The sequence below is a fragment of the Pempheris klunzingeri genome, chromosome 8, assembly GCF_042242105.1.
Source record: "Pempheris klunzingeri isolate RE-2024b chromosome 8, fPemKlu1.hap1, whole genome shotgun sequence".
In the NCBI taxonomy this organism is placed as follows: Eukaryota; Metazoa; Chordata; class Actinopteri; order Acropomatiformes; family Pempheridae; genus Pempheris; species Pempheris klunzingeri.
This window is the reverse complement of record NC_092019.1, coordinates 17,146,977-17,171,524: the sequence shown is the minus strand read 5'-3', so window position 1 is coordinate 17,171,524 and position 24,548 is coordinate 17,146,977. Positions and strand designations below refer to the sequence as shown.

Here is a 24,548-nt window from a genome sequence, read left to right as displayed (position 1 = left end):
CAGTTAAAAAGAAGGAAAGAACAGCGAAGGACAGCTCGTGCAGTGAAGTTTGAAAGGGAAAAAAGAAATGTGCAAGTAGAGAAAGGAGACGAACAGCAGGGAAAAAAGTTTGAAGGTTGAAGCTTTATACAGAAAGTGCAGTGAAAGGAAAATAATCTAAGATGTTTCAAGTCACTAATGATGGCCTGATTATACATACATCAAAATACAATAAATTAATTTAAATTATGTACCTCTAGATCAACTTTATTAAGCCTTGCGTAATAATAATAGCAGTTAGAAAAAGTACATTAAAGCTAATTACAAGATCATAAGTCTAAAGTTCTGATAAAGAAACTATAAGAAGTCAATGATAACAGACTAATGAGCAAAAATAGAGCTCAGAATTATATAAATAAACTCAGAAGACAGAGAGAGAACTAAGCATCAGCAGGCAAAGAGCTAATTTAATCACAATAAAGTAAAGCTAGACCTAAAGAGTGTACAGGAGCAGAAGAAAGAAAATGAGCAGAGAAAAAGGATGCATCAAGCGAAAAGAGAGCGAGTCAAAAGCAAAGGGTAGAGTCAACCAGAGCGAAAGGATGGAAGAGTGGTTAAAAAAGCAGAAAGAAGATTAAAATCTAGGGCAAGTCTTATATTGGCACAACTACACCTACTACTAAAGAAAAGAGAGAAACCAGTGATCAATCAATGAAGGGCAGAAAAGAGAGAAAAGATTTATTAAGAGGTAAACGTCAAACACAGCAGAAAAGAGTGAAACAGAAACAAAGAGGAAATCATCAACACAAGTCAAGACGTCGTCCAACACTTCTGAGTGAGGAGGGAGAGACAGAAAACAGGAAAAGAGCAAAATAAAGCAGCTTTAGACAAGCGTTTGAATAGAACAATGCAAAAAAAAGAAAAACTTGAACTCTTGCACAGTGGGCAGTTTTATGAGATAAGATGGGGGATGCAGCCTCTGGCCAGAAACATTTAAATTCTGAACACTGAGGCCTTTAATCCGTAATTTCTGTAGTAAAGCCGACAGCAGAAGACTGCGCTCTCCCAGCTGTGAATGTGTATGACTGCGTGAATGTAAAACAGGGGTTTAAAGCTGCTCAGAAAAATGACACTTCCCTGTATAAATAACAGGTGGTGAGATACAGAGCCATAGAAACTGTGTTAGTTTGGATTTGTGGACAGAAAAAAGGAGTTTAGCGGAGATCACAGGTACAGAAAGCGAAACAGGATTAATAATGACAGCTGTATTAAAAGCTAAGAATGTATGAGAGGTAGATTGTTAGGAAACAAAACAGAAAAAAAAAAACAATAACCAATGAAATTTCAACTACATCCAGACAAACATTAGTCATGTGTCTGTAATAACGATGCCAGTGTCACAGCTGTCTCTCAGTCGAGCAGGTAACTGAATAGTGTTGATGCATAACCTCACTCATATGCTCCCACACACACACACACACACACACACACACACTCAAACAGAGATTTAGTAAATAATTGTCATCAAAAATAAGCCATTTAACATTGTACAACATTTTTTTGTACAGTTTGACCCGTGAAACTTGAAAAATCCCAGATGCATTACTCACAAAAATCATCCTCACAGTATTTTTCTGTGGCGTGACCCATCTACCAGCGTCTGTCCAATCCAAGACACAGTAATCTGTTAAAGGTTTGAAGCAGCTGTCTATAAGTACATAACATCTTCTTCCAGGTGCTAAGTGTTTGTCAGCAGAATGGGTGGTAAATGGGTCCTACAGTATGTACAGCGTCAGTCTGTTTAGCCTCTGGAGGAGAGGTTGTGATGGAGACAGGAGGTGAAAGCATTCCCACATTTCCAACGTTTAAGGATCTCATAATCTGTCCTGCAGCGTCCATGGATCGGCCAATCCCACAGTTAACCAGAGTTCCCAGAGGCACCACACCCTTCCCACCCCACCCAGCCCCACCCAACCCCACCCCACCCTGCCCCTCTCCCTGGCAGGCGGCTCAGTACGGGGTGAAGCGGTTGTATCCTCCTCTGTACAAGCTGGCCTGTTGACAGAAGCAGTATGCCAGGTGTTACCAGGGACTGTTGTTAACCGCATATGTAACAAGATAGCTCATGTAACAAGACTCACCATTGTGCCAACTCCATATGTTGTTGTTGGTCCAACTGAGTGGTGATAGGGATCTGCAGCTGTCGCGTAGACCCGTCCGTATCTGCTCAAAAACATCAGGAGCAGATGTAAAAATCATATGCAGTGGCCACCTAATTAACCTCCTAATTAACCTTCTTCATTTATTAATTCAGCTGCTCAACCATAGTTTCTCCCTTCGTAATGGCCTGAAATGTTGCCAAAACCTTCCCCACACTCTTTGATTAATTTTCTTTTCGAGAATGGCCCAGATATGGTCAAAGTGAAAGTGGCAAAGTGACTTTAGCCTTAATAAAACCTCAGTTTGAGGACCTCAATGTGTTGGACGGCAGATTTACTGTTACTTTACTGATTGGACCCAAATGAAAAACTAAAGTTTTTTTCTGTTTTTATTAAGTCACGCTTTAATACTCAATTTTAATTACTTAAAATAACCGTATAGATGTATTCAGTTATATTTTTAACTCTTCTTATAACCTTTTACTGCCTTATGATGGTTTTTGGGAACCATAAATTATGTTGTTATCTGGGGAGGTGCAAAGTGTCTTTTTGAGCAAACAACAAACAATACGCTTACAGCAGTTCACAAAATGTCTGCTAAATTTTGCTTAAGTTTCTCTTCAAATTCAAAGCATGCGCTCTATAGACAGACACTGATTTTAATAAGAACATCTGAAATGTTCCAAATCACTTTGCAGGTGAAACTGAGTTTTTTAAGTGTGAACCAAACACCATGTAGTGTTCAGTAACAATGTGTATGAACGTATCTGAAACCAAAACTGGATTTTTGGAGCAGATAATGATATTTCAGAGTTCAAAACATCTGATGCACTGAAAAATAAACTCGTCAGGCTCAGGTGTTTTTTGACATTTCTTGTTACTCATTGGCTAACATGTACTCCACTAATGAGCTAATATCATCAGTCTAGCTTTAGAAAATGAATCCCAGTACATAGAGAAGGCCTCTCATCCTTTGAAACTGTCACACCAGAGGTAAAAGCTGATTTGTGACCTTGAAATCATCACTGTAGGAGACACGTTTCAGGACTGTGAGTAGTGTTTATCTGCCTACCCGTCACTGTAGGTTGCTGTGGCAGCAGATGCTGACTGAGCCACTCTATAAGCTGCTGGATAGCCACCCTGCACAGAAACAGATAAAATACCATGAGCATAGCCACAACACTTTATAATGAAATGTGTGAGGAGCGTGCAGCTACTTACATAGACGTCTGCTCCATACAGGCCATCCTGATACACCACTCTGATAAAAGAGAGTAAAAACAATATTAAGATGTCTAGCAATGAATGAAATGAACGTCGACCAGGCTCTGACGCCTGGACACACGGTCTTACCCAGGGTAGGCGGGCACAGCAGCTGGTGTGGCCGCAGCAGAGCGAATTGTGTTGTAGACGGCTCGGCCTCTGCCGCGCAGCGCAGAGCCCCGGTAGGCCAAGGTGGGAGTTGCCACTGGGTACGGGAAACTGGCAACTAAAGAAGCAGAGAACGGTGAGATGTTAGGAGAAAAAGTGAATAGTACAGTACTGGTGTCTCATAACAATAACAGATGAGAAGAGCTTACCTGTGTAGAGTTCAGGTGCGTACATGGCCCCCATGACAGGGTTGATCTTCCATCCAGAAGCTGCAGAGAAAAGAAAAAAGAGAGTGAGTTTCTCCTCCAGCAGACATAAACAGAAGCCTCCTGCAATCCCTCAGCTCTCAAACATCTATGAGGTGTGACTTACTTGAAATTTCACCATTCACAAGAGGCGTCTGGGGCTTCTTGGTCACTACCCTTGCAGTGGCATTATTAACCTGGGGAGACATGGGACACGGGACAGTGATGATAAAGGATAATTATGCAGGATATACAAACAATGGGAAATTCTCACTCACCTCAATCTTTCTCCCCTCCACAATCGTCCCATTCAGCTTCTCTCGTGCTCGATCAGCCTCAGTAGCACTCTCAAAGGTAACAAACCCAAACCCCTGCAAATTCACACAGTCAAACTGTTTGTTTATATTCTGTTTTTGTTCAATGAGAGTATTTTTCAAGCTCCAATAATTTTCCAGTGATGCTCACCTTGGACCCCCTCTCATTGAAGATAATTTCTACATCAAGGATCTTGCCAAATTGCTGAAAATGTCAGGAAAAGAATTTTATGTGAAACAGTGAATTTAAGTTATATACACAGAGATGATGTAGTTCAGTTTACCGACATGGACAACGTTTGTATAAATGCGTTCTGATACTGCATGAGATTGAGAAATTCATACTCCAAACATCTGGCGGAGGTCTGGGTCTCTGAAGCGGAACGGGATGTTGGAGACGTGGAGGCGTTTCGGTTGGGCCTTACCTGACCCCTCCTCATCACTTCCACTTCCTGCTCCGCCCCCTGATGACACCGACACGCTCAGAGACTGGGGGTCAGAGGTCACAGGGACCAAAGCATCCTCCTGACAGTGAGAAAGTATGAAAACAGGAGGAGGAGGAGGAGGAGGAGGAAGTGAGCATGTTGACAGGAGAGGAATAGACGAGGAGGAAGAGGACGTGAAAGAACAAACATAAACAGAAAGATGGAAAACAAGAGATGGAAAAAGAAGCATGAATGAGGTGAGAGTGGGCGTGAAGAAAAAACAGGGAGAGGGCATCAGTAGAAAGCAAAGAAAGAAAGGAAGGGGAGAAAAAAATCAAAGTCAATTCAGAAACCAAATTCAGCCACAACTTTCAGAGAATTCTGTTTGTGTGAAAATTCAGTCGCGTAAGCATCACATGGCATTAGGCAGAGATCATTTTCATAAAGTCAAGTGATTCAAACCAAAGTTCAAAGAGCATTCAGCAACCAGTGATCCCTCTCAGGCAAATGTGAGGAGGCATGAAAAGGGCTCCGTTTTAGTGAGGCGTCTTTGAATACATGCCTGTCGGGGAGGAGAAAGACTAATGCGCTGTACACTAACAACAAAGATTATGTGTCTGACACTAAAAGGACTAATGCTCACTCAAGCTGTGGCAAACAGAGTTAAATAAAGTTTAAGCTCCCCTGAAAAACAATAAAGACTGTAACCAAGTGTCAAGTTCCCTCATGAGTGCTTAAATGATCTAAGCAGTTGAGATCATCTCTAAGATTCATACAACTATGGTGAAATTCAACTAATTAAAATTGCCCCATGCAGAAAAAGTTCAAGGCCTAATGTGCCAAAACCAAAACATTCACTATCCCACAATGCACCACGATGCTACTGTGTGCACGTGTATATGTGTGTGTGTGTGTGTGTGTTGGTCAACCAGCATCATAAACCATTGCAAAGAAGAATTGTTAAATATATGTTTTAAAGACAAATGAATGAGTCCAAACAAGAGGATGAGAGTGAAAAGGTCTGCAAGGAAAAATAAAAATACAGTGAGCGTCAGCAGTGAGAGTGAGAGTGCACTGGAAAGAAAAAGAAATGTTAAAAAGCAAAGAAAAATGACTAGAAAAATGTTTCAAAAAAAAAAAGAAAAAGAAAATGCAGTCCTTTATGTAGAAGTGAGAGACTTGAGTATTAGCATTCTAGTACCAAGAGGCAAGTGGTGGAAAAGGCCTCAGTGCAGCAGTGAAGAATAAAATGAAACCAAAGTAAACAAGGCAAAGAATGTGCACAAAAAGCTTGAGGAGGAAGAGGGTGATGGGGTTTGGGGGTTGTGGCGGGGTGGGGTGGGGTGGGGGTAGGGGGCAAAAGGGGCAGAGATCAAAACTGAACGTTCCACAAGGGTCAGTCTGGGGTCACGGTGCTGCTTTTCTGCCAAGGGTTAAAGATCATTTGTCAAAGGGCATAATTAATAAGTTGAGGGTAGACATAAAAGGGTACAGAGACACATTTACACAGGGGAGCGATTTGCACACATAAACGCACACAGGCCACTGGATTACACTACGCCGGCTCGCCATGGCTAGCTACTGTCGACATCCATCCACACACACCACAGACAGGCCACAGAGGAGAGGGGTGGAGACGGGGACACAGGGTTGAGTTGGGTGGTGGTGTCATGTCACGATGCAGATTTGTGTTTCTGGACCTGAGCGATATTTCAGAGGAGGAAAAGGGGGTCATCTGGTCAGCCTCCCCCTTTGACCCCCTCCCTCCAGGGCGGCGTCTCAACTTTCCACGAAAATCAGCACGGACCCGAGTATGTCAGGGGCTCTAGTAATAAAATATATAGATGGGGCCACAAAACACCATTTATGAGAGGAGGTAGAGAGATGTGCTGCAGCAGGACACAGAGCTGACCTGCCACACAGATCAGACTAAACACCTCTGTTCCTATCATAGTGGATGTGGGATGAAGGAGATTTCATGACTTACTTCATGTCTTATCTTTACTGTACTGTAAAAACGAAGCACATACACACACACACACTAACTTCTGTCTAAATGGAGCCCTAAAAACATTATAATCTACAGAAAATGGAAAATTCTGCCAGTAGAAAATTCAACCTGTTTCCAACTCAAATCGTATTTTCAAAGTATTTTTCAGACATGCAGATGATTAGCAAGTATAATGTTTAGCTCAGGTTTATGGGAATGTCATTAGCTTTGCAGGTATTTTGTCTTGAACCAAAGTATTGAATGATTGAAAAATTCTAACCTGATGATTTATCCTCTGGGGACCTTGAATATCTTTAGCAAATTTCATGGCAATCCATCAAATAGTTGGAAGGATATTTCACTCAAAACCAAAACTAAGAACCTTGTCTGGGAACCATGAATGTCTCTACAACCTCTCATTGCAATCCATTGAATTGTTGAGATGTTCCTGTATGGACCAAATATTTGGCTCGACCAACACACCAGCTTCACGGTCCCTACAGTGCCATGCCACTCGCATGGCTAAAAAGATGGGATAATGCACCAGAATCAAGAAAAAGGAAATTTGATTTTAGAAAATACTTGGAACAAGTTGATTTTTATTGGAAACGGGCTGGAATAATCTTTCTGCACTGGCAGATGTTTTCACTTATTTAAGAAAAATAAGACTTAAGGGACACAGTAACAGGCATGAGAAGGAGATTTTTGCAAATTGTGCTGAATTTGCATCACATAAAAAGCATCATTCTTAAATTAACATACAACTGCTTTCTATTCTATTATAATTAGATCCCCATTCCCTTTTCCATTAAAGCAACAACAAACTCTGAAACTGCTGAAACAATAAATCATTTTACCCTCACTCGATCGGATGACCCACAAACACAAAGTGCATGTTATGTTGTGTACATCTTCTACACATGTAACTGTGCACTGTAAATATCATCACATGGTTTCACAGCTATGATCTTGACAGGTGATCTGTTTTATTGCCTGCTAAATAAGACACAGGGGAGAAGGAAAAGTGTGGATTTATTTTCAACAACAAATCCCCATTCAGCTGTCCCCCCCACTTTGCTGTACTGAGTGTGAGCGGCCTTCCCATACATGGACATAACAGTGGTAGTGGGGCTCTAAATATAGAAGGAAACTCTATCTGAGCATGTTCCTCTGATAGGACATATGGATGTAGTACCTGTAGCAGCAGCGAGTCCTGTGTCATTAACTTACTGAAGATCAGATTTTACTGAGACATACATTTCTTGTCATGACGTGCATTCCTTTGACAAACTGTTCTCACCGTGTTACTGGATGTCAGAGCCTCCGTGCCGTCGTGCTGAGGGGCCTGATAGACTCTGAGCTGGGGATGTTCAGGGTACTCTGAAGTGGCATGTGCAGAGCTAAAATCAAGAGGTGGCAGTCTGCCCGCAGAAGTTGGTGGACCTTGACCTGGCGGAGGGTAGGAGGGAGGAGGGGCGTAGACCTGGGGCAGGGTGGGGTCGCCACTGCCGGGGCCGGCCTCCTGGGTGGGGCCCCCCTGTGGAAGTGATGGAGGGATGGAGGGAGGGAGGAATCAGCCACTGATACCAAACAAGATCTTTAGTTGTCAGAGGTGTGCACAAACCAACCACCATGTTGTTACAATCAGAGCTCCTCTGCTTTTACAATAATGAAGAACTGTGAGTTTGAGTGTAGAGTTTTTGGTGCATAAACAAGATCAACAAACATCATATAAATATAAATCTTTCCAAAGTATGAGAATGACAGACAGAACATGTATAAACGTTAAAAACACGCACACACACATCTGCTCCTAATGTTTACATGCTTGTTTCAGCCAAAATGTGTCTAACTTCTACCTCAAATGTTAGAACTAAAAGGTTCTCTGAAGGCCAATGGTGGAAAGTAACTAAGGACATTTACTCAGGTTCTGTACTGAAGTACAAATTTGAGGTACTTGTGCTTTACTTGAGTATTTCCATTTTCTGCTAGTTTATACTTCTGCTCCACTACAGTTCAAATATAACCAAGAAATAAATCCTAATGTTCTAGTTTAGGTTAAGGTATGATAAAACACAAGTTCCCCAGAAGTGTTTTAGATAGTTAAAATTAAATCCAGTTTTACCAGCTGCAGCATTAAATTAATGAACACATTCATGCATTCAAATCATTTTAAACCAATTACATATATCATTCTGAAAAGGGCCATTCCGCATTAGATGTACTTTTACCTCTGGTACTTTAGGTTTTTGATACTTATAGACTCTTACTTAAGTAATATTTTGAACACAGGACTTTTACTTGTAACAGAGTGTGTCTGCATTGTAGTATTCTAGTTTTACTTAGATGAAAGACACAGATATTTCTTCCACTACTCGTTGCAGATAAAGCCGAAACAATTTGTCAATCAATAGAAAATTAATTGGCAACAATTTTGATAATTAACTGTCATTTGTCGACCAAAAAATGCCAAATAATGTTATGGTTAAACCATAGTAAAATGTACTTTTTTAAGTTGTAGACAATCAGGAAAAACAACCAGGGAAATTGTAACAGTCATTTTGCACTTTTTTCTGATATTCTATCAATAAAATGATGATGATGAAAATGTTAGTTGCCACCCCACTAACAGCTATTAACAGGACCTGGTTAGTACAGCCTGATATACATAGAGTCACACAATAAAAACAACCTAATTTAACTCCGTAAAGTAAGAAACAAAGATAATGAAGCTGAGAAATTTACATGTTAGCAAGCATGGAAACATGTCTAAGCTGTACAGACACAGAAGTCCATCCTGTACAGCCTCGATACAAGACAATGATCCAGTTAGGAGCTGAAAGCGCCGTCTTACCTCTTTAGTGCATTCCTCGATCTGTGATGCATTGTCTAACAACTGCAGCATGTTTTAATGCCAGCTGACCACCCGCCTACCCCACCATAAGTTCTACTCATCCACCAATCACATCAAATGATTGCCGGAGCAAAAGGGACCAGGAGGCCACACCAGCTGTGGACATCTGTAACTGTCAATCACCTCACCCCCCTTCCCCTCACACACACGAACACACTCACTTTACACACTCATTAACACACACACACACACACTCGGCCCAGACTGCAGATGGAGGCATATGAATGTAAATGCTCCAGTTGCAGGTCAGTATATCACACTGAAGGTCAACCCTAAGAATATCACATTTGACAGGCAGACATGGTTTTACGACTTTTACAGAAGCATTTTTTTTTAGATGATATATCCCCAAGTTGTTCCCATTATGCCAGTTTGAACACAGTCAGCTGCCCTTCAGACAACTCAGGGCTTTACCTTTAAAATAATTTCAATGTGTTGGACAACCAGTGATGTAAAACATCTAATGTCCATTTTTCCCCACCTGTATTTCTGACTTCATGCTCCAATATTCAACAATTATAAATAGCAGTATTCATAATCGGTGACATTAAGATAGTCCTTTATCTTACGACTACTTACAGTGTAGTTAAAGTTTCTGTGACCACGGAAAAAAAACAGCCTTGTCTCAATAGATTTCTGAGATAATATAAGTTGTTTTCAGTCATCAGATTTGTACATATGTGCAGCTACAATATGATGCACTGAATTTGAACTCCCCTGCAGCAGTATAGTCACAATTAGATCCACCTGGACCAATCACAACACTGTAGTCATGTTCACTTTGTAATACTCTAAAAAGAGCCAGTACGAAGTAAACAAACAAGATATAACATGTTAATCAGTTAGCTTTAAAGGTGTTGGTTGGTGGATTTTGTTAACTTTGTACAGAGCCTGGCTCACTGTTTCCCTCTGTCCTCTACAGTCTTAATGCTAAGCTAAGCTAACAGGTTGTTGTCTCTAACGTCATAACCAATGGACAGGCAATAGGGGCATTGATCTTTTCTCCTTGTCAATGTATTTCCTAAGAAGTCAAACTATTCCTATTCCAGAGTAGGATTATTAAAGTTCTTCGTCTCAGAATCCTAACGAACTCAAATCCTCGTGTGGCCTTACAAGCAAAATGCCACCAGTTTGTCAGCCAACGTTAGGATTTAGAAGGATTTATAACAATTAAAAAGTCTCCCCGCCGTCATTTCATAACCTCTCATCCATCTCTCTATCAGCTGCTGCACTCGAGAGGCGTGAAAAATTAGAGACATGTAGATGCAGATAGTACGATGAAGAAGGATCTGGACGAAGCATGTTTAAGGAACGTTGATTGTGGGTCAAGTTCTCAAACTGTGTACACTTAAGTCTCTAGCTGGCAGCATTGAAGTACATCAGATCCATTTTGTGTTTTCTTTAGTAGATATCCCCAGCGTAGACTGAACAGATCACTGAACCTTTTGTTCCTCAGTGTGTGAGTTTGTTAAATCAGAGTTTGGGTTCTCCGTAGGACAGGGGTAATAATACGCCATCAGATCAGATGTAATGTTTTAACACCTGTCTACCTATGTAGGTCAAACTCCGAACTGGGGAGCATGACATGTAAACCACATAGTAGCAACACGGGAAAAGTTCAGGGGCTCGTTGAAGTCAGTAGGTTTCATCCTACATCCTACATCCACGAAAGCCTGGGCAAGATTTCACATCAATCCATACAATATTTGATATTTAGGTCTGGATCAAAGTGGCGTTAGTGAGGCTAAGAAGTGTTTTCCCTGTGATGCAAGACAAGATAAAATTATTTTAAATGGAAAAATATTTCCCAGAAGATAACCCTACCCTGCTATCATGTTTGTTGTTCATTCTTTCTAATTCTGGAAAGTACTGTGTAATGAGGGATTGTCCAAAGTTGTGGTTCTCCACCACATGTCAGTCCAGTCACTCATGGCAGAGTCAGCAACAGTATTGTGCTGCAACATGTTTCCAAACGCCAACTCATGCCTGTTTTGTGTCCCATTAATCTCAATCTGTCTATCTGTCTGACTGCCTCAACCCTCCTCACAGATAAAAAAATAACAGACGAGTGCAGATAACACAGTCTGTTGATACCACCGTCAGTCCTCCTCTCTTTGTATTCCCTCAGACTGTCACTCGGAGCCACTGTGCCTGATTCAGTATCACGATGTCAGCAGACACCGTGTCCCCCCCCTTTTTTTTTTTTATTTCCATTTGTTCTGTCTTTCTCTCGTCTCCCTCCTCAGCTGTCAGTTTGTGGTCAGAGGTCAACGGCTCTGAGCCAGGTGCCTGCTGGGACAGCTGCCGCAGGACTTACACACACACACACACAACGTTAACTGCAGATGTGGCCTTTTAGTGCCGGCCAAGTTACAAATGTTAGTCAACACGTGACTTATTAGATTAAACTAAATGTTACTTTTTCCACCCATTCCGGCTTTCACCTAGTCAATATTGTAAGAGATATTGTCAGCTTTTGTCAGAAACAGTAAAGACAGAGGACAGAAAGTAAAGTTATCTTCACACAGAAGCTGCACTTCACTCATACAGATATTTCTACAGGAAACTGCTGAAGTGCTCAGTCCCCTGTGAATTTTCCCAAACAAAATTAGGTGTTAATATTATGCTCAAGCAGCTAAAATACTCAGTATTTAAATGCACAACAGGCAGGTTTCACACCTATTTTAAGTACGGTTGAGTGCAGAAAACAAGATAGGTGACAGAATCTCCTCTTGTGATTATGTGCTCAGGAGAGGAAGGCTAAAAATACAGCTGGTGTGAAGCACAGAGACAAGGTAGAGAGACACCAGAAGCATTGTGGCATTAATGGCATGTCAGGGACACTTAGACACACACACGTAAACACACACATACACACACAGCCTGTTGGCATCACTGAGACCAGTGCACTAAAGTTAAAACCACAATGTCTCCTTACTATTAAATAAATAAGATCTGTCCTAATCATTGTACTTGGCTCAGCTCCCGTCAGGCCTCTTTGATTGATCATTCCTCTAATCTTCTGTGCATGAGATATTCAGTCACTGTTACGCAACACATAAGTAAACTAAATTAGATATAAGATATGACTCTTTAACTGGAGGAGATGAAGGCCCTTTGGTTTCTTCATGATTAAATTAAATGTTTTTGTCCTCACTGGGAATAATGTTGCCCTAAATCTTAATGTTGTCCTTGTCCTGAGTTTCCCCTAGGGGATGAGTAAAGTATCTATCTATCTATCTATCTATCTATCTATCTATCTATCTATCTATCTATCTATCTATCTATCTATCTATCTATCTATCTATCTATCTATCTATCTATCTGATGGTTTGTGGAATATACTGATATTAATTTCTAACTTGCCATTAAAACCCATTTATAGCTAAAAGAATTAGACAATTTTGATAATCAATTAACTGTTTATATTGTTGCTGCTGTAACAAGAAAATTTCCCCCTATGGGGGATCAAATAAAGAAGTCTAAGTCTAAAAAACACAATCATTAGTTTCTGCTTCATAAATGTGAATATTTGCTGATTCCTTAAAGTCCTCAGCCCTCTATTATAGCAAATGGTTACCTTTTGGTCAGATAAAACAAGTATTCATATAATTTGTATTCATATAACGACACATGTAGCCTCTGAGTTTCTACCCCTGAATCCTGAGTCACGTTTGAGAAAGCCTGACAGGCTGGACATTCGATGGTGCAGGACTGGGAAGACAAACATTTAATAAGTGAGATGAAGGGAGATTTAAGGAGCAAATTAAGGAAAGTTTACCTGAACTATGCTGGGGTAGCATGTGGTTGTCTGAGGGTAGACAGGGAGTCCATAAGGCTGGAGAATCACAGTGGGTGAGGACAGCATGGCCCAAAAACCACGCACAAGTAGACAGGGAACGGTGGAAGACGGGAGGAAAAGGAAAAGGAGAGCAGGGGAAATGGAAGGGTTGATATGCACACAGGAGAGAAGGCGATCAGGCTGGGAAAAAAAAGAAGAAAAAAATCCCAACAGGAGAAAACAGAAGATCCAGGAGGGTGAGGGGAAAGACGCTTAAGACTCTTTATAACCTCACAGATGAGTCTAAGAAGAAAAACATAAAGAAAGTCTGCAAAACAACCTATGTCCTGCCCGGAAAAGACAGGATCTAGAGCAGTGAAAGAGAAAGCAAGTGAGCTTCTGTGTGTCCATCAGTTGATCATGCAGCCTGACAGACAGAAACACATGCTCAGGGTCCCATTTCAGAGTTATATAAATAGTCACCCATGTCCTTCTCTCTGAGTTTACCACCTTACCACCCTCACTCTTACGCACTTTTCATGCAGGATTTCTCACTACTTGTGGGCAACAATAACAGTCTAATTTACAGGGCTTCATTTTCAGAGATAACATGAATCCAAAGCAACTCGTTTGACTCCTTATGTACCCACAGTTATATGTTCCACCATTTAGACTAACAGCTCTAAAAGTCTGTTATCATTTTAACCTAGGAGACATTAATAATATTTATGATACATATCTGCATATCATATCTGCACACACACACACACACACACACACACACACACACACACACACACACACACACACACACACGCCTACAGTGTGTTGTGTTGTGTTTGCCGTGTTTTCAGCTGTTGTTCTGTCTGTGACTAACAGGGGGCGACAGGGCCAACACTCCCACTTCCGTTTGGACGCAGAGGAGCATGATGGGATATGTAGTGCTTACGTTGGCCCTATAAGTAAATGATAACTTCCTTTAACGTCCTCTTTTACTGCGCGAGCCTGAGCAAGACAGGTAGGGAGCCCGGACTCATGCGACATCATACAACATTAACACGCAGCATTTGGGGCTTTTAGCTGCACAGATGTTCATAGGAAGCAGCAGGAAATCGTAGTAGCATAGGTGAACATGTATTTGAACAACAAGCGTGTCGTTTCCGAGGTAGTTGTTGGAGGCTCAAAGCTAACTCGGCTAAGCTAACGCTAGCTTGTGACACTGAACAACGTGGTCCAGAGCAGCTGCGGCCTAGTCGTATGGCTGACAAATTACCGGGTTGTAGCACATTTGTGATTTATTTGTGCTTATAGCACTGCTATAAACAAATCTCTCCGTGAAGTAAATGTTCAAACATTTCCTCTGTCTTTGTGAACCTCCCGACCGCTGAACAAATCTGTTACCGGCACATGTTGGGAGGTTAAACGACAGCTAACAGGAGTCTTACACTGAAATCAAGTTATTTTAATCCAGACTGTGAATTTGTTCAAGTTAAGAAACTTATTAGCTGAGGTTGAATGGTTTGAAACATTGCTAATATTCCAGTTGGTTACGTGTGTGTGTGTGTAGTATATGAAATTTTGGCTGCAGTTTTGAAAGGCATCTGAGTCTAAACAGTGAATGAGACAAACTGCCAGTTTATGATTAAAGGGCTGTAGACGGTCTGTAGGTGGCTGAAAATGTGCCTAGATTGTAGTGGCACAGATGTTAATAGAGCCTGTTGTGATTACTTACAATGAGTTGTCTTTTTGTTAACTTCTACTGACCAAGCTCTTGTCTGATGTTGCAGGCACTTGTAAGCCGCCATGCCCGTTGCCAGGAGTTGGGTTTGTCGTAAGACCTATGTCACCCCCCGCCGCCCCTTCGAGAAGTCCCGTCTCGACCAGGAGTTGAAACTCATTGGTTTGTGCTTTCTTTAACACATGCAATAAATGAAGCTTCTTACTGTCATAATGCATGTGGTTATATTGTCCTCTCAGACTAAGCCACACTGAACTTGACTGTTTACTGTCTAATTTTCTTTCAAGGCGAGTATGGACTGAGGAACAAGCGTGAGGTGTGGAGGGTCAAGTTCACCCTTGCCAAGATTCGCAAAGCTGCCAGAGAGCTGCTTACTCTTGACGAGAAGGACCCCAAACGTCTGTTTGAAGGTATACAAATAGTCCAAATTGGTTTGATCAAAGCATTGGCCGATGATTAAATTATTAACTTGTCAGACTTCTCAGTGGTGTCAAGAATTCCTCGTCAATGAGGCCAGTGTTGTAACTTCACTCTTTACTCCCTAAATACCGCTACATGCTGTATGTTTGTATTTGTAATGGCTCCTGTGTGGTTTTCCAGGTAATGCTTTGCTCAGGCGTCTGGTGAGGATCGGTGTGCTGGATGAGGGTAAGATGAAGCTGGATTACATCCTGGGCCTGAAGGTTGAAGACTTCTTGGAGAGGAGGCTGCAGACACAGGTCTTCAAGCTTGGACTTGCCAAGAGTATCCACCATGCCCGTGTCCTTATCCGCCAGAGGCACATTCGGTAAGCTTGAAGACTTCTGGGGAACAAACAAATGAAAAGGAGCTGAAGTCTTCTGAGGGACTCATGAGAATCTCTAAATGCTTCCTCTTTCATCAGAGGACCATCAACTTGTAACACACTTCGCTGAGGTCATTTAAACATTTCAGCAAGGTCAATTCGGTATCAAAACCGTATACCTTGTCAGTTAACATTGCCCAGAGCCAATCCTGCCACAGAGGGCTCTTGACTGAAACACTTGAAGTGTTGTGGCTGCCAGGTAAGGTATGGGGGATTGCACCTCGGGCAATTGTAGTATTTAGTTCTCCTTGTGCGTTGATGTACTGAATACTCAGGCTGATGATTTAAGATATGAATCTTCAGATTTTCTGTGGTGTCACGAATTCCTCGTCAATGAAGCCTGCAGTAGATTGATGGCGTTGCATGTTTAGATAAATACATTTTGGGGGGAAAATAACTGGCACTTTGTCAGTTATATTACTATCTTTGAAATAAATTGGGTGAAATGGATGATAAAGTGTTTCAAAGTCTCATCTGTTTTACATCTATTTTACAGTGTGCGCAAGCAGGTGGTGAACATCCCCTCCTTTGTGGTTCGCCTGGACAGCCAGAAGCACATCGACTTCTCCCTGAGGTCTCCATACGGTGGTGGACGCCCAGGCCGCGTCAAGAGAAAGAACGCCAAGAAGGGCCAGGGTGGAGCTGGAGGAGCTGATGATGAGGAGGAAGATTAAGAAGGATGTCGTCCAGGAAGTGTGCTCTGATGCTTCCTGTTCTGTCAAACTTTTCAATAAAAAATGTCTAGTCTGACCAGAGAGCTGAGTTCTTTGTTTTTATTCCTGTATGTCATTGGTTCCAATTAAAGTCTATATTGTAACATTGGACACGTTTATACTGTAGCGTTATTATGACGAATGAAAAGTCAGACAGTTGTGGCATCATACTGAGGAAAGTGACTTTCGTTCACTAATTGGGCGCATTAGCAGACAACAGACCGGTGCAGTTGACACCCCTACGTTTTGAATGGTGCCGTCCAACTCTACGACGTGACGTAATCAAACCAGGAAGTGGAATGATTTCATGTTACCTGTGGGTGCATCCGTGGTGAGGGTGGGTTGTTGAGTTTGCAGGCTCTATTAGGGACTGCAGTAATTAAACCGTGGCATTACAACACCAAATTGATGTAAGTACCGCCAGCTGTCCAACTCACGCATGTTACTGTTGCACTCGGTCACTGTGGCAGCTACTGAGCTAGCTAATGCTAACATTTACACAGCTTTCCTACCTCGCGAAGTTACACAATGATACTGGTTAAAAACCGACACGACTAGCGTGTAAGATTGTTTTTCTCCGTCTTGCTGTCTTCGTATTGGTAGTATACAAAGATGTGACAGTTAAAATCATTTTGTCATGCCATGTTGTCAGCTAACGTTACCGGGGAAAGTCAGTCACCTGGAAGTAGCTTTTTAAAGGAAAGGGACTGATGCAGTTTAGTGTTTTTCTTTTCCGAGTCCTAGTAAATTGATAACCATTAACACTTATACTGTATAACTCTTGACCCTTAATGGTAGTGATCAAAGAAGCAGCTGTTTGCTCCAACCCTCTCCTGGGTTCAAATACTAGATCCACTGTCAGCTAGTAAACTCAGCTACTTCTTATGGCATTGGCGTTTTATTCCGAAACACCAACTTCCTGCACGCTGCTCCTCGTTATCTAATACCGGCATTTTATCTCTTTATGAACGTTTTTTCAGCACCGTTCAAAATAACTCTACAGGCTGCTCCTGCACACACCCAACCGGAAAACTGCCGCAATTAGGGAGATATTGTGAAATTCACTCTGAATATTTCACAACTGTTGTCACTTCTGAAGTCGAACAAACCTCAACAAAGAAAAAAGTATCTTTTATAATATTCAGCCACTGTTTGAATCAATCACCAACACGTGGCTGTAAATAATGTCACCAAGTCAATCAATCAATCAATCAATCACTAAGTGTCAAAATGGAGAAAAATTGTAGTGTAGATTCAACCATACAAACAAAAGAACACGTAAACTTCATATCTTTATAATTTCTCAGGTTTTAGTGGTATAATTACACTTTGGCACATTGCAGGTGCACCCAAACCCAAACCACACTCTTTGTATTTGCCTTTTGGGGAAAAAGTTTGTCCTTCACTTACACAATATTATGTGATGTATCACTCACAACATCCTCAAATCCTACCATAGGATTTAATCAATGTATCTGTGTTGCAGTCCCAGTAAGAATACAAATGATTAGCTTTAGTATTAGTTTTTGTTGCAGGGTATTGAAATCGATTGCGTTGTATTGTTGTATTGTGTTTGAGTTGCTTTTAATGTGTTTGCCATGCTGTGCTGAGTGTTGTTCCCTCATTGCTGTGGACTGATGCTTTGTGTGTATGTGTGTGTGTTTTTCTGTGTAACCAAGTTTGGAGCTGATCTGTTGTTTCTGTGCCGGCAGAGCGATGTCTCCCGATGAACTGGTGTACCTGGGAATTCTTGCTGCCTCCATTCCTGTTGGATTCCTTTTCCGTTATTTCAGTGAGTATTTTCTTTGTAGGAAATCACTCCTGTTCTTTTAGGGAATGAAGAGAGTGGAAATCTGCTTATCAGTCTCTGCGCTTTGCCATTAAGGATTAGTGATGTTTAATCTGGTGTTTGGGGAGACCATGGATGATGGTGGAGATGACTTCTTAATCTTGTCCTTTGTTCGGGGTTTTGTGCTCCTTACAAGTATGTTAAGCCTGCCGCAACACTCAATCTAGTCTTTTGCAACTGCAGTTTATATGTTACCATGGTTTTAAAACATTTCTACTTTTGTCACATTAAACAGCTGCATTTTTTGGTTCTGACTGTCCTTTTTTGGCCTCTGTGATAGTTCTCCATATTGTTTGTATATTTGTTAATTGACATTAATAGAACATCTTGTCAATTGCATCAATGCAGCTTGTTATATGCTGTGTCTCAGGTGCTTTTTCCACCCTGTACAGCTTCTTGGTTGATGGTTGTAGGTGGCTTAATCGTATAATTTTGCTGTCCCTTCAGGTCCTCCTGTGAAACAGGGGGCAGCTCTTCTTCTGGGCCTCTCTGTCACCATCGCCACCTGTCAAATCCACACACTCCACTCTCTGGTGACGGTGATTGGAACATGGATTATTGTAAAGAGCAGCTGGCGGTGAGAGATGAACATCCATGCTTTTACAAACATACGACTTATTGCAAAGGGGACTGAACAGTTCACGTAAACTTGGCCGTAAATACTGTGCAGATATAACATGTAAACTCACTACAACGTTTGTCTCTGTCTACAAGGCATGCCCCAGCATTGAGTCTAAGCTGGACCTTTGTCTACCTCCTCTTCTTCCGCCTGGTCACCTCGTTCGGTCTTCCACCACCGACACCTTTTGCCAATGCCATCCAGCTCCTTCTCACTCTCAAGGTACAGAAGCATAGTTAATGGATAAATCTATCGCAGCAACACACAGGGTCTTTACGATTTTTGCATCTCTGTTGACTTTTGAGTCTGTCTTTTTTGACTCAGATGGTGAGTCTTGCAAACGAGGTGCACAGCTTCCACGTAGAGAAGAAAAAGGAAGTGAGCTCCTTTGCCAAGTCTCCTGTCATTGGCGGTCTGACTCAGGAGCCCTCTCTCTACGATATTTTGTCCTATGGCTACTGTTATGTCGGTATAATGACCGGTAAGTCTTTGGAAACACTGACACTTCTCAGAGTTATGTTTGTCTGCTCACTGTTTATATTCATGTATGTTGATGTTCACTTGCTTTTGCATGAATTTTAACTGTTGTCTCTCTTTGTCTCACCCACTGCTACTTGTCCACTATTGTGTGAGTCCACATCATTTTCAGTATCATTTAAAATGACCTCTGGTTCTCATATGCCTCTACTGTCTTTTTGTTTTCTTACTCCTCTCTCCTATTCAACAACACCCTCTCTTCTTTTGAACCGCACTGTCCTCCACTGGTCCCCTCTGTGTCTTGCATTGTCCCGATTCTCCATTTTTGTCTATCACTGCCTTCTCAACACTGCCTTTATTCCTTTATCTCATCCCTCCATCTCCCTAAAGGCCCATTTTTTCGCTTCCAAACGTACGATGACTGGCTGCAGCAGCCAAACCCGCAGTCCCTGCCTAGCTGGGTGCCGTGCCTGCAGCGATTGAAGCTGGTTCCAGTCTACGGTGCTCTGTTTCTGGCTGTCAACTCTGTCTTTCCACTGGCCTACGTTCGCACAGAGGATTTCCTGAATGAAAACATTTTCTATAGGTCTGTTTACAACAAACAATGTCAGCTGTAAGAGTTGTAGAGTTATTGTCATATCATCATCGCATATCATAATTTAAGATAAAACATGAGCATAAAGTGAAAGTGTGAGCGACTGCATACAATATCATTATTGAAATGCTAAGAGAAGAATACATTGAATCAAATGTAATCAACTATTGTTAAAAGAAAGACCTCTGTCCAGCTTAAAGAAAACATAAAATGTACATTTTGAAATTATTTTTTAAGAAGGATGTAATGGAGATGGCATTTGTTGCATTCATTTTAAGATTGTGGAGTGACCAAAATAAGTGGCTTAAAAGCAACGTACTGTTAAAGGTGGTGAATAACATTTCAGAATATTTCCTAAATTTTACTGGGAGCCAATTAACTTAAAGTGCAGTATACAGACTGTACAGTGTGTCTCTACTAATGTCTTGTCAGGAGTCTAGATACAGGTTGTTATAGGGGAAGGCAAGTTAATAAAAACAACTCATAGATTGAAATAAATACAACAGTGCATTGGTTTAGGAAAGTAAAAAATGATTCCTATCAAGCCAAAAAGAAAACATTCCTGTAACTTGATGTACAGTATAAAGTGTGGCCTTAGTAATACCTTGAGATGATTGAGATGAATAATTCCTCCCTTTGTCTCTGTTTCTCTCTCTATCACCAGGATGTTCTACATGATAGCAGTGTTCTTCGTGTTCAGGATGCGTTTCTATGCAGCGTGGTGTGGAGCTGAGGCTGGCTGTATCAGTGCAGGTCTGGGCTGTTATCCAGAAAAGGCGTTGTCCAAACCTGGAGGAGGACCCACTGTCAAATACAGGTACATTATCACAGGACCAATGAGTTTAATGAAAGAGTCAATAATTGCTCATTAACATCTTGGTCTGAATGGAGTTCATATTTCTGTTGTTGAAAGATGGTATTCAAGCCTATTGTTTTCTCTTTTTGCCAGTCCTGATCCCAACACTGAAGAGAAGTACGACTTCAAAACCATCCAGAACATCGACTGCTACAACACTGACTTCTGTGTGAAGGTCCGACATGGCATGCGGTACTGGAACATGACGGTGCAGTGGTGGCTGCATCACTACATCTACCCCAACTCCCCCTTCAAAGCCTACACTCTCAGGTAAGGCATTTACACGTGCAGCAGTTTCTGGCTTTTATAAAGAAGATTTTGCTCAAAAATAAGTCCCTTTGTTGTGTGTTCGGGCATCTAAATGCCTCCTTTGTGCCTGTGCAATGAGATACATTTTTAAAGATTTCAGCTGTGAGGCATCTCCAGATTTTGAAGCATGTTTTCTAGTCATGCTCTTTTGTAAATCAGCTTAGATTTTTAAATGGGATTTTTCTGCAGAGGTAGCAGCTCCCCCTCTCACATAAAAATATTTTCTTTCAAGTCACAGTGAAATGAAAAATAACTTTTTCAGCTTTTTCTCTTGTTGGCTAATAGAGTAAAATGTAAAAGAAAGAAGTCTGGTGATATTCCGAAAAGAACAAAACCAACAATGTCTTAATTCTTTTGTGGAACTCCTACTACTAACTACTAACGTCCTTCTGAATGTGCAGATCTTTCAAAGTGGGTCAGGAATATATACTTTTATTTTTAAAAAAGGCTTATAGCTGTAGCTCTTAACAAACATTCCTCAAATATCAGTATGTAGTGCAGTTGGATTTGGTTCCCTAGTGAGTATTTACAGCACTCAGTGTAAAAGTGTTACTCATTTATAAGTTTTCAATCATTTTTAGGCAACAATGTACATTTTGGCTCCACAGGCAGTACTTACTTAGTAGGATCAGTTCACTATTGGTTTTGGGCATGTTGTCAATGACAACACTTAATTCTACCCTTTATATCTCATTTTATTAGATACAATGTCTGCTATGTTTATTCCCTGGAAGACACATTGCATGTCGTTATTATTCCATGTGCCACCACAGACTTTTTAAAAACCTTTTCCCCCAAACCTTCCTGATCCTGCCCAGAATCTTGATTTTTGTCTGAAACAAATGACGGACGGGGAATATATGACCTCCTCTCTCCTGTTTGTCTGTGACTCTCAGGGCTGGCTGGACCATGTTCATCAGTGCTTATTGGCATGGACTACACGCTGGCTACTACCTCTCCTTCCTCACCATCCCCCTGTGCATCGCGGCCGAGTCCGCCATGGAGGCCTCTGTCCGAGCTAAACTGGGTCCTCGTGGACAGAACATCTTCGACTGGGTCCACTGGTTCCTGAAGATGAGGGCCTACGACTACATGTGCATGGGCTTCGTGCTGCTGAAGGCCTCTGACACCGTCAACTACTGGACGTCCATCTACTTCATCATACACATAATCGCCGTTTGCTGTATAATAGTTGGTAAAGTCCTGAAGGGAGGGAAAAGGGAAGGGAGGAAAGAGGACAGGGGCGAGAGAAGAGAGGGAGAGAGGATGGAAAACGCAATAGAGAAAACTGGAGAAAAAACAGACTGAATGGAGGCGCAGAAAATTACTGGTCGGACACTTTTTTGGGACCTCAGTTACGTCAGGACGAGAATTTCCAACACTGATCCCACCAACAATAATCTTTCTAGCAACAAACGTCACACATTTTCGATAAAATTTCTTGTGGGAAAATGTAAAAGTTCAACTAGATCTTTTTGAAAATGCAGTAAATCAGGAAAAAGTGTGACATGTAAAAATCAGTCACCACTGCAGACATTTCACAAATATATATATATATACATGTACATAAAAGTGCTGTGAACACTAGGAGAGGAATATTTGAGCTCAATGAATGTTACTTTTATAGTGCAACTGGGGTGTAAATACTTAACAGTATGTGTGCTTATTAAGACAAAATGTTAAAGAGCTGCATTACTGGTCAAATTGAGGTCACTGAAATGTTTCGATGCTGCTTTAGAAACGGGTCATAGGTCCAGTCAAACAAGAACCCTCATAATTGAAACAGAAGCAAATTGAATGTGACTAAATTGGCGCACTGTGAGTTTGGAACCCCATTTTTGTGTGTGAGCATTATCAACTTTTAATCACTTTATTAATTTTACAGAACAGAATAATTCTGCTCTAAAATCAGCACCCTTACTGTTTTTGACCAGCCTGAGTAGAAGTATGTTTACATGGTGGTCAGATGCAGTGTAAAATTCACTGTGCAGCCCTTATTATCAGCAGAAATGATCTCACTTAAAGCAGAAACACAGTCATTATGATGCATGGTGAAAGTCAGTTTAGGTTTAAGGGAGCAAAACAAGGTCCAAATTACATTTGTATTCATGCTTAATTATGTCAGGACTTCTTTTAAGAGTTTTAGCTTTGAGTTTAAATAACTTTCAGCATTATAATGTCCCTTCTGTGCTTCGGTTTACTCCCAGAAATGTTTCTGTTTTATTCCCTTTTTGTTGTTCTGCCTGTAATTGTAAGCAGTTGAGACATCTCTAAAGCAACAGTCCGTTCACTGCCAAAATGTCTGTACTGCCATCGTGGACCATTCAGTCAGTTGGGACCAAACATTTGATACAAAAAGTTGCAAGTTTCACATCATGACTGTAAGCTGCCAATGAAAGTCATGAACAACAGCACATCTGGGGCTGGGCGAAGTGGTCGAGATCATCACAATGTTAAACTATTTTACAGTAATAATACAATATAGATTTTTGATATATGTCACAATATGAAGCGTTATTCCAAATCATATATGAAATAATCTTGTGTTCAAAGCGATAAACTGTCCCAATGTGATGATTTACATTTACAGAGTGATCACATCATATGATCATATCAGGCTTCATGACAGGCTTCTGCCCAAAGTAGATAAATGATGATGATGATGATGATGACTTATCGCCCAGTCCTAACCTCAGCAAACTGTGAATCAGTCAAAAAACATGTTCTTTGCTTCACTCCGATCTCATCACTGTGTAACAACTCCGCTGTACCTGTTTTATGTGAGCATGACAGCAGAATCTAATGTTAGTCAGAACCGAGAGGATTTGAATCACAAATTAATTTTGTGTTACCTTTCACTCTCCTCCCTCTGTGCCAAGAATCAGCCCTTGTAGAAATGATTCCCTTTGGTTATGTTATTGCACATTGAAGGTTGTGAACAACCTTTTGTCTGTTTTGTGTTCGTTTGTTGTCTTTGGCTTCAGATGCTGCACCAACTGTAACACCGCCTGCTTTGTAAGAGTGTTACTCGTGGAATACATATCAGCACTTCCTCATCTGTGTTGCTCCCTTGCCTTTTCTCTTTTAAAACTGTACTTGATACGATAATCTTTGAATTATTTGTTGCTTATGAAGTTTAGAAGTAGTCATTGAGATAAAGTTTGTAGAAAACATTATTTTTCAGTTCAAGCATTAGTGAACGCAAACACACCTGCACACCTGTTACCTCACAAAGGTGTTTCAGTCGAGCTAAGAGCCACTATTTGTAGTTAACTACACCCCTTAAGAATAAAACGAACATGTTGTGCCTGGTAAGTTCATATTATTAACTTGTACGCATAAATATGGTATATTTCATTTGTTCCCATCA

The 24,548-nt window shown here is 41.1% G+C and overlaps 3 protein-coding genes across 3 annotated transcripts; 2 read left to right on the top strand and 1 right to left on the bottom strand.

Annotated features, from left to right (window-relative positions):
• Positions 1-1,953: 1,953 nt before the first annotated feature.
• rbfox1l (RNA binding fox-1 homolog 1, like) lies at positions 1,954-13,586 on the bottom strand. The gene is made up of 12 exons (XM_070835613.1): positions 13,179-13,586; positions 7,784-8,020; positions 4,414-4,593; positions 4,220-4,273; positions 4,033-4,125; positions 3,882-3,951; positions 3,719-3,778; positions 3,492-3,627; positions 3,360-3,399; positions 3,211-3,278; positions 2,121-2,202; positions 1,954-2,034 (listed from the first exon to the last, which is right to left on the bottom strand). The coding sequence occupies exons 1-12, from the start codon at positions 13,263-13,265 to the stop codon at positions 1,990-1,992; spliced, it is 1,152 nt and encodes a 383-aa protein (XP_070691714.1). The 5' UTR covers positions 13,266-13,586; the 3' UTR covers positions 1,954-1,989.
• Positions 13,587-14,144: 558 nt separating this feature from the next.
• Positions 14,145-16,515, top strand: rps9 (ribosomal protein S9). Its single transcript, XM_070835726.1, has 5 exons — positions 14,145-14,196; positions 14,966-15,078; positions 15,204-15,326; positions 15,517-15,703; positions 16,257-16,515. The coding sequence occupies exons 2-5, from the start codon at positions 14,982-14,984 to the stop codon at positions 16,432-16,434; spliced, it is 585 nt and encodes a 194-aa protein (XP_070691827.1). The 5' UTR covers positions 14,145-14,196; positions 14,966-14,981; the 3' UTR covers positions 16,435-16,515.
• Positions 16,516-18,189: 1,674 nt separating this feature from the next.
• On the top strand, positions 18,190-24,234 carry mboat7 (membrane bound O-acyltransferase domain containing 7). The gene is made up of 8 exons (XM_070836150.1): positions 18,190-18,265; positions 18,770-18,899; positions 19,037-19,163; positions 19,266-19,422; positions 19,809-20,004; positions 20,678-20,830; positions 20,963-21,139; positions 22,075-24,234. Exons 1-8 carry the CDS (start codon positions 18,190-18,192, stop codon positions 22,484-22,486), a joined length of 1,428 nt encoding a protein of 475 aa, XP_070692251.1. The 3' UTR covers positions 22,487-24,234.
• The last annotated feature ends 314 nt before the right edge of the window (positions 24,235-24,548 follow it).

Bases quoted from the DNA above. Each gene is read 5' to 3' on its own strand.
- rbfox1l (XM_070835613.1), bottom strand. From the start codon at position 13,265: ATGCTGTCCTCACCCACTGTGATTCTCCAGCCTTATGGACTCCCTGTC. The intron at 4,126-4,219 runs GTGAGCATCACT...GTGAATTTGCAG, and splicing joins TCAATGAGAGGGGGTCCAAG to GGGTTTGGGTTTGTTACCTT. The intron at 3,279-3,359 runs GTAAGTAGCTGC...GTTTCTGTGCAG, and splicing joins TGTATGGAGCAGACGTCTAT to GGTGGCTATCCAGCAGCTTA.
- rps9 (XM_070835726.1), top strand. From the start codon at position 14,982: ATGCCCGTTGCCAGGAGTTGGGTTTGTCGTAAGACCTATGTCACCCCC. The intron at 15,079-15,203 runs GTTTGTGCTTTC...TTTTCTTTCAAG, and splicing joins CCAGGAGTTGAAACTCATTG to GCGAGTATGGACTGAGGAAC. The intron at 15,327-15,516 runs GTATACAAATAG...GTGGTTTTCCAG, and splicing joins CCCCAAACGTCTGTTTGAAG to GTAATGCTTTGCTCAGGCGT.
- mboat7 (XM_070836150.1), top strand. From the start codon at position 18,190: ATGTCTCCCGATGAACTGGTGTACCTGGGAATTCTTGCTGCCTCCATT. The intron at 18,266-18,769 runs GTGAGTATTTTC...CTGTCCCTTCAG, and splicing joins ATTCCTTTTCCGTTATTTCA to GTCCTCCTGTGAAACAGGGG. The intron at 20,005-20,677 runs GTCTGTTTACAA...CTCTATCACCAG, and splicing joins AATGAAAACATTTTCTATAG to GATGTTCTACATGATAGCAG.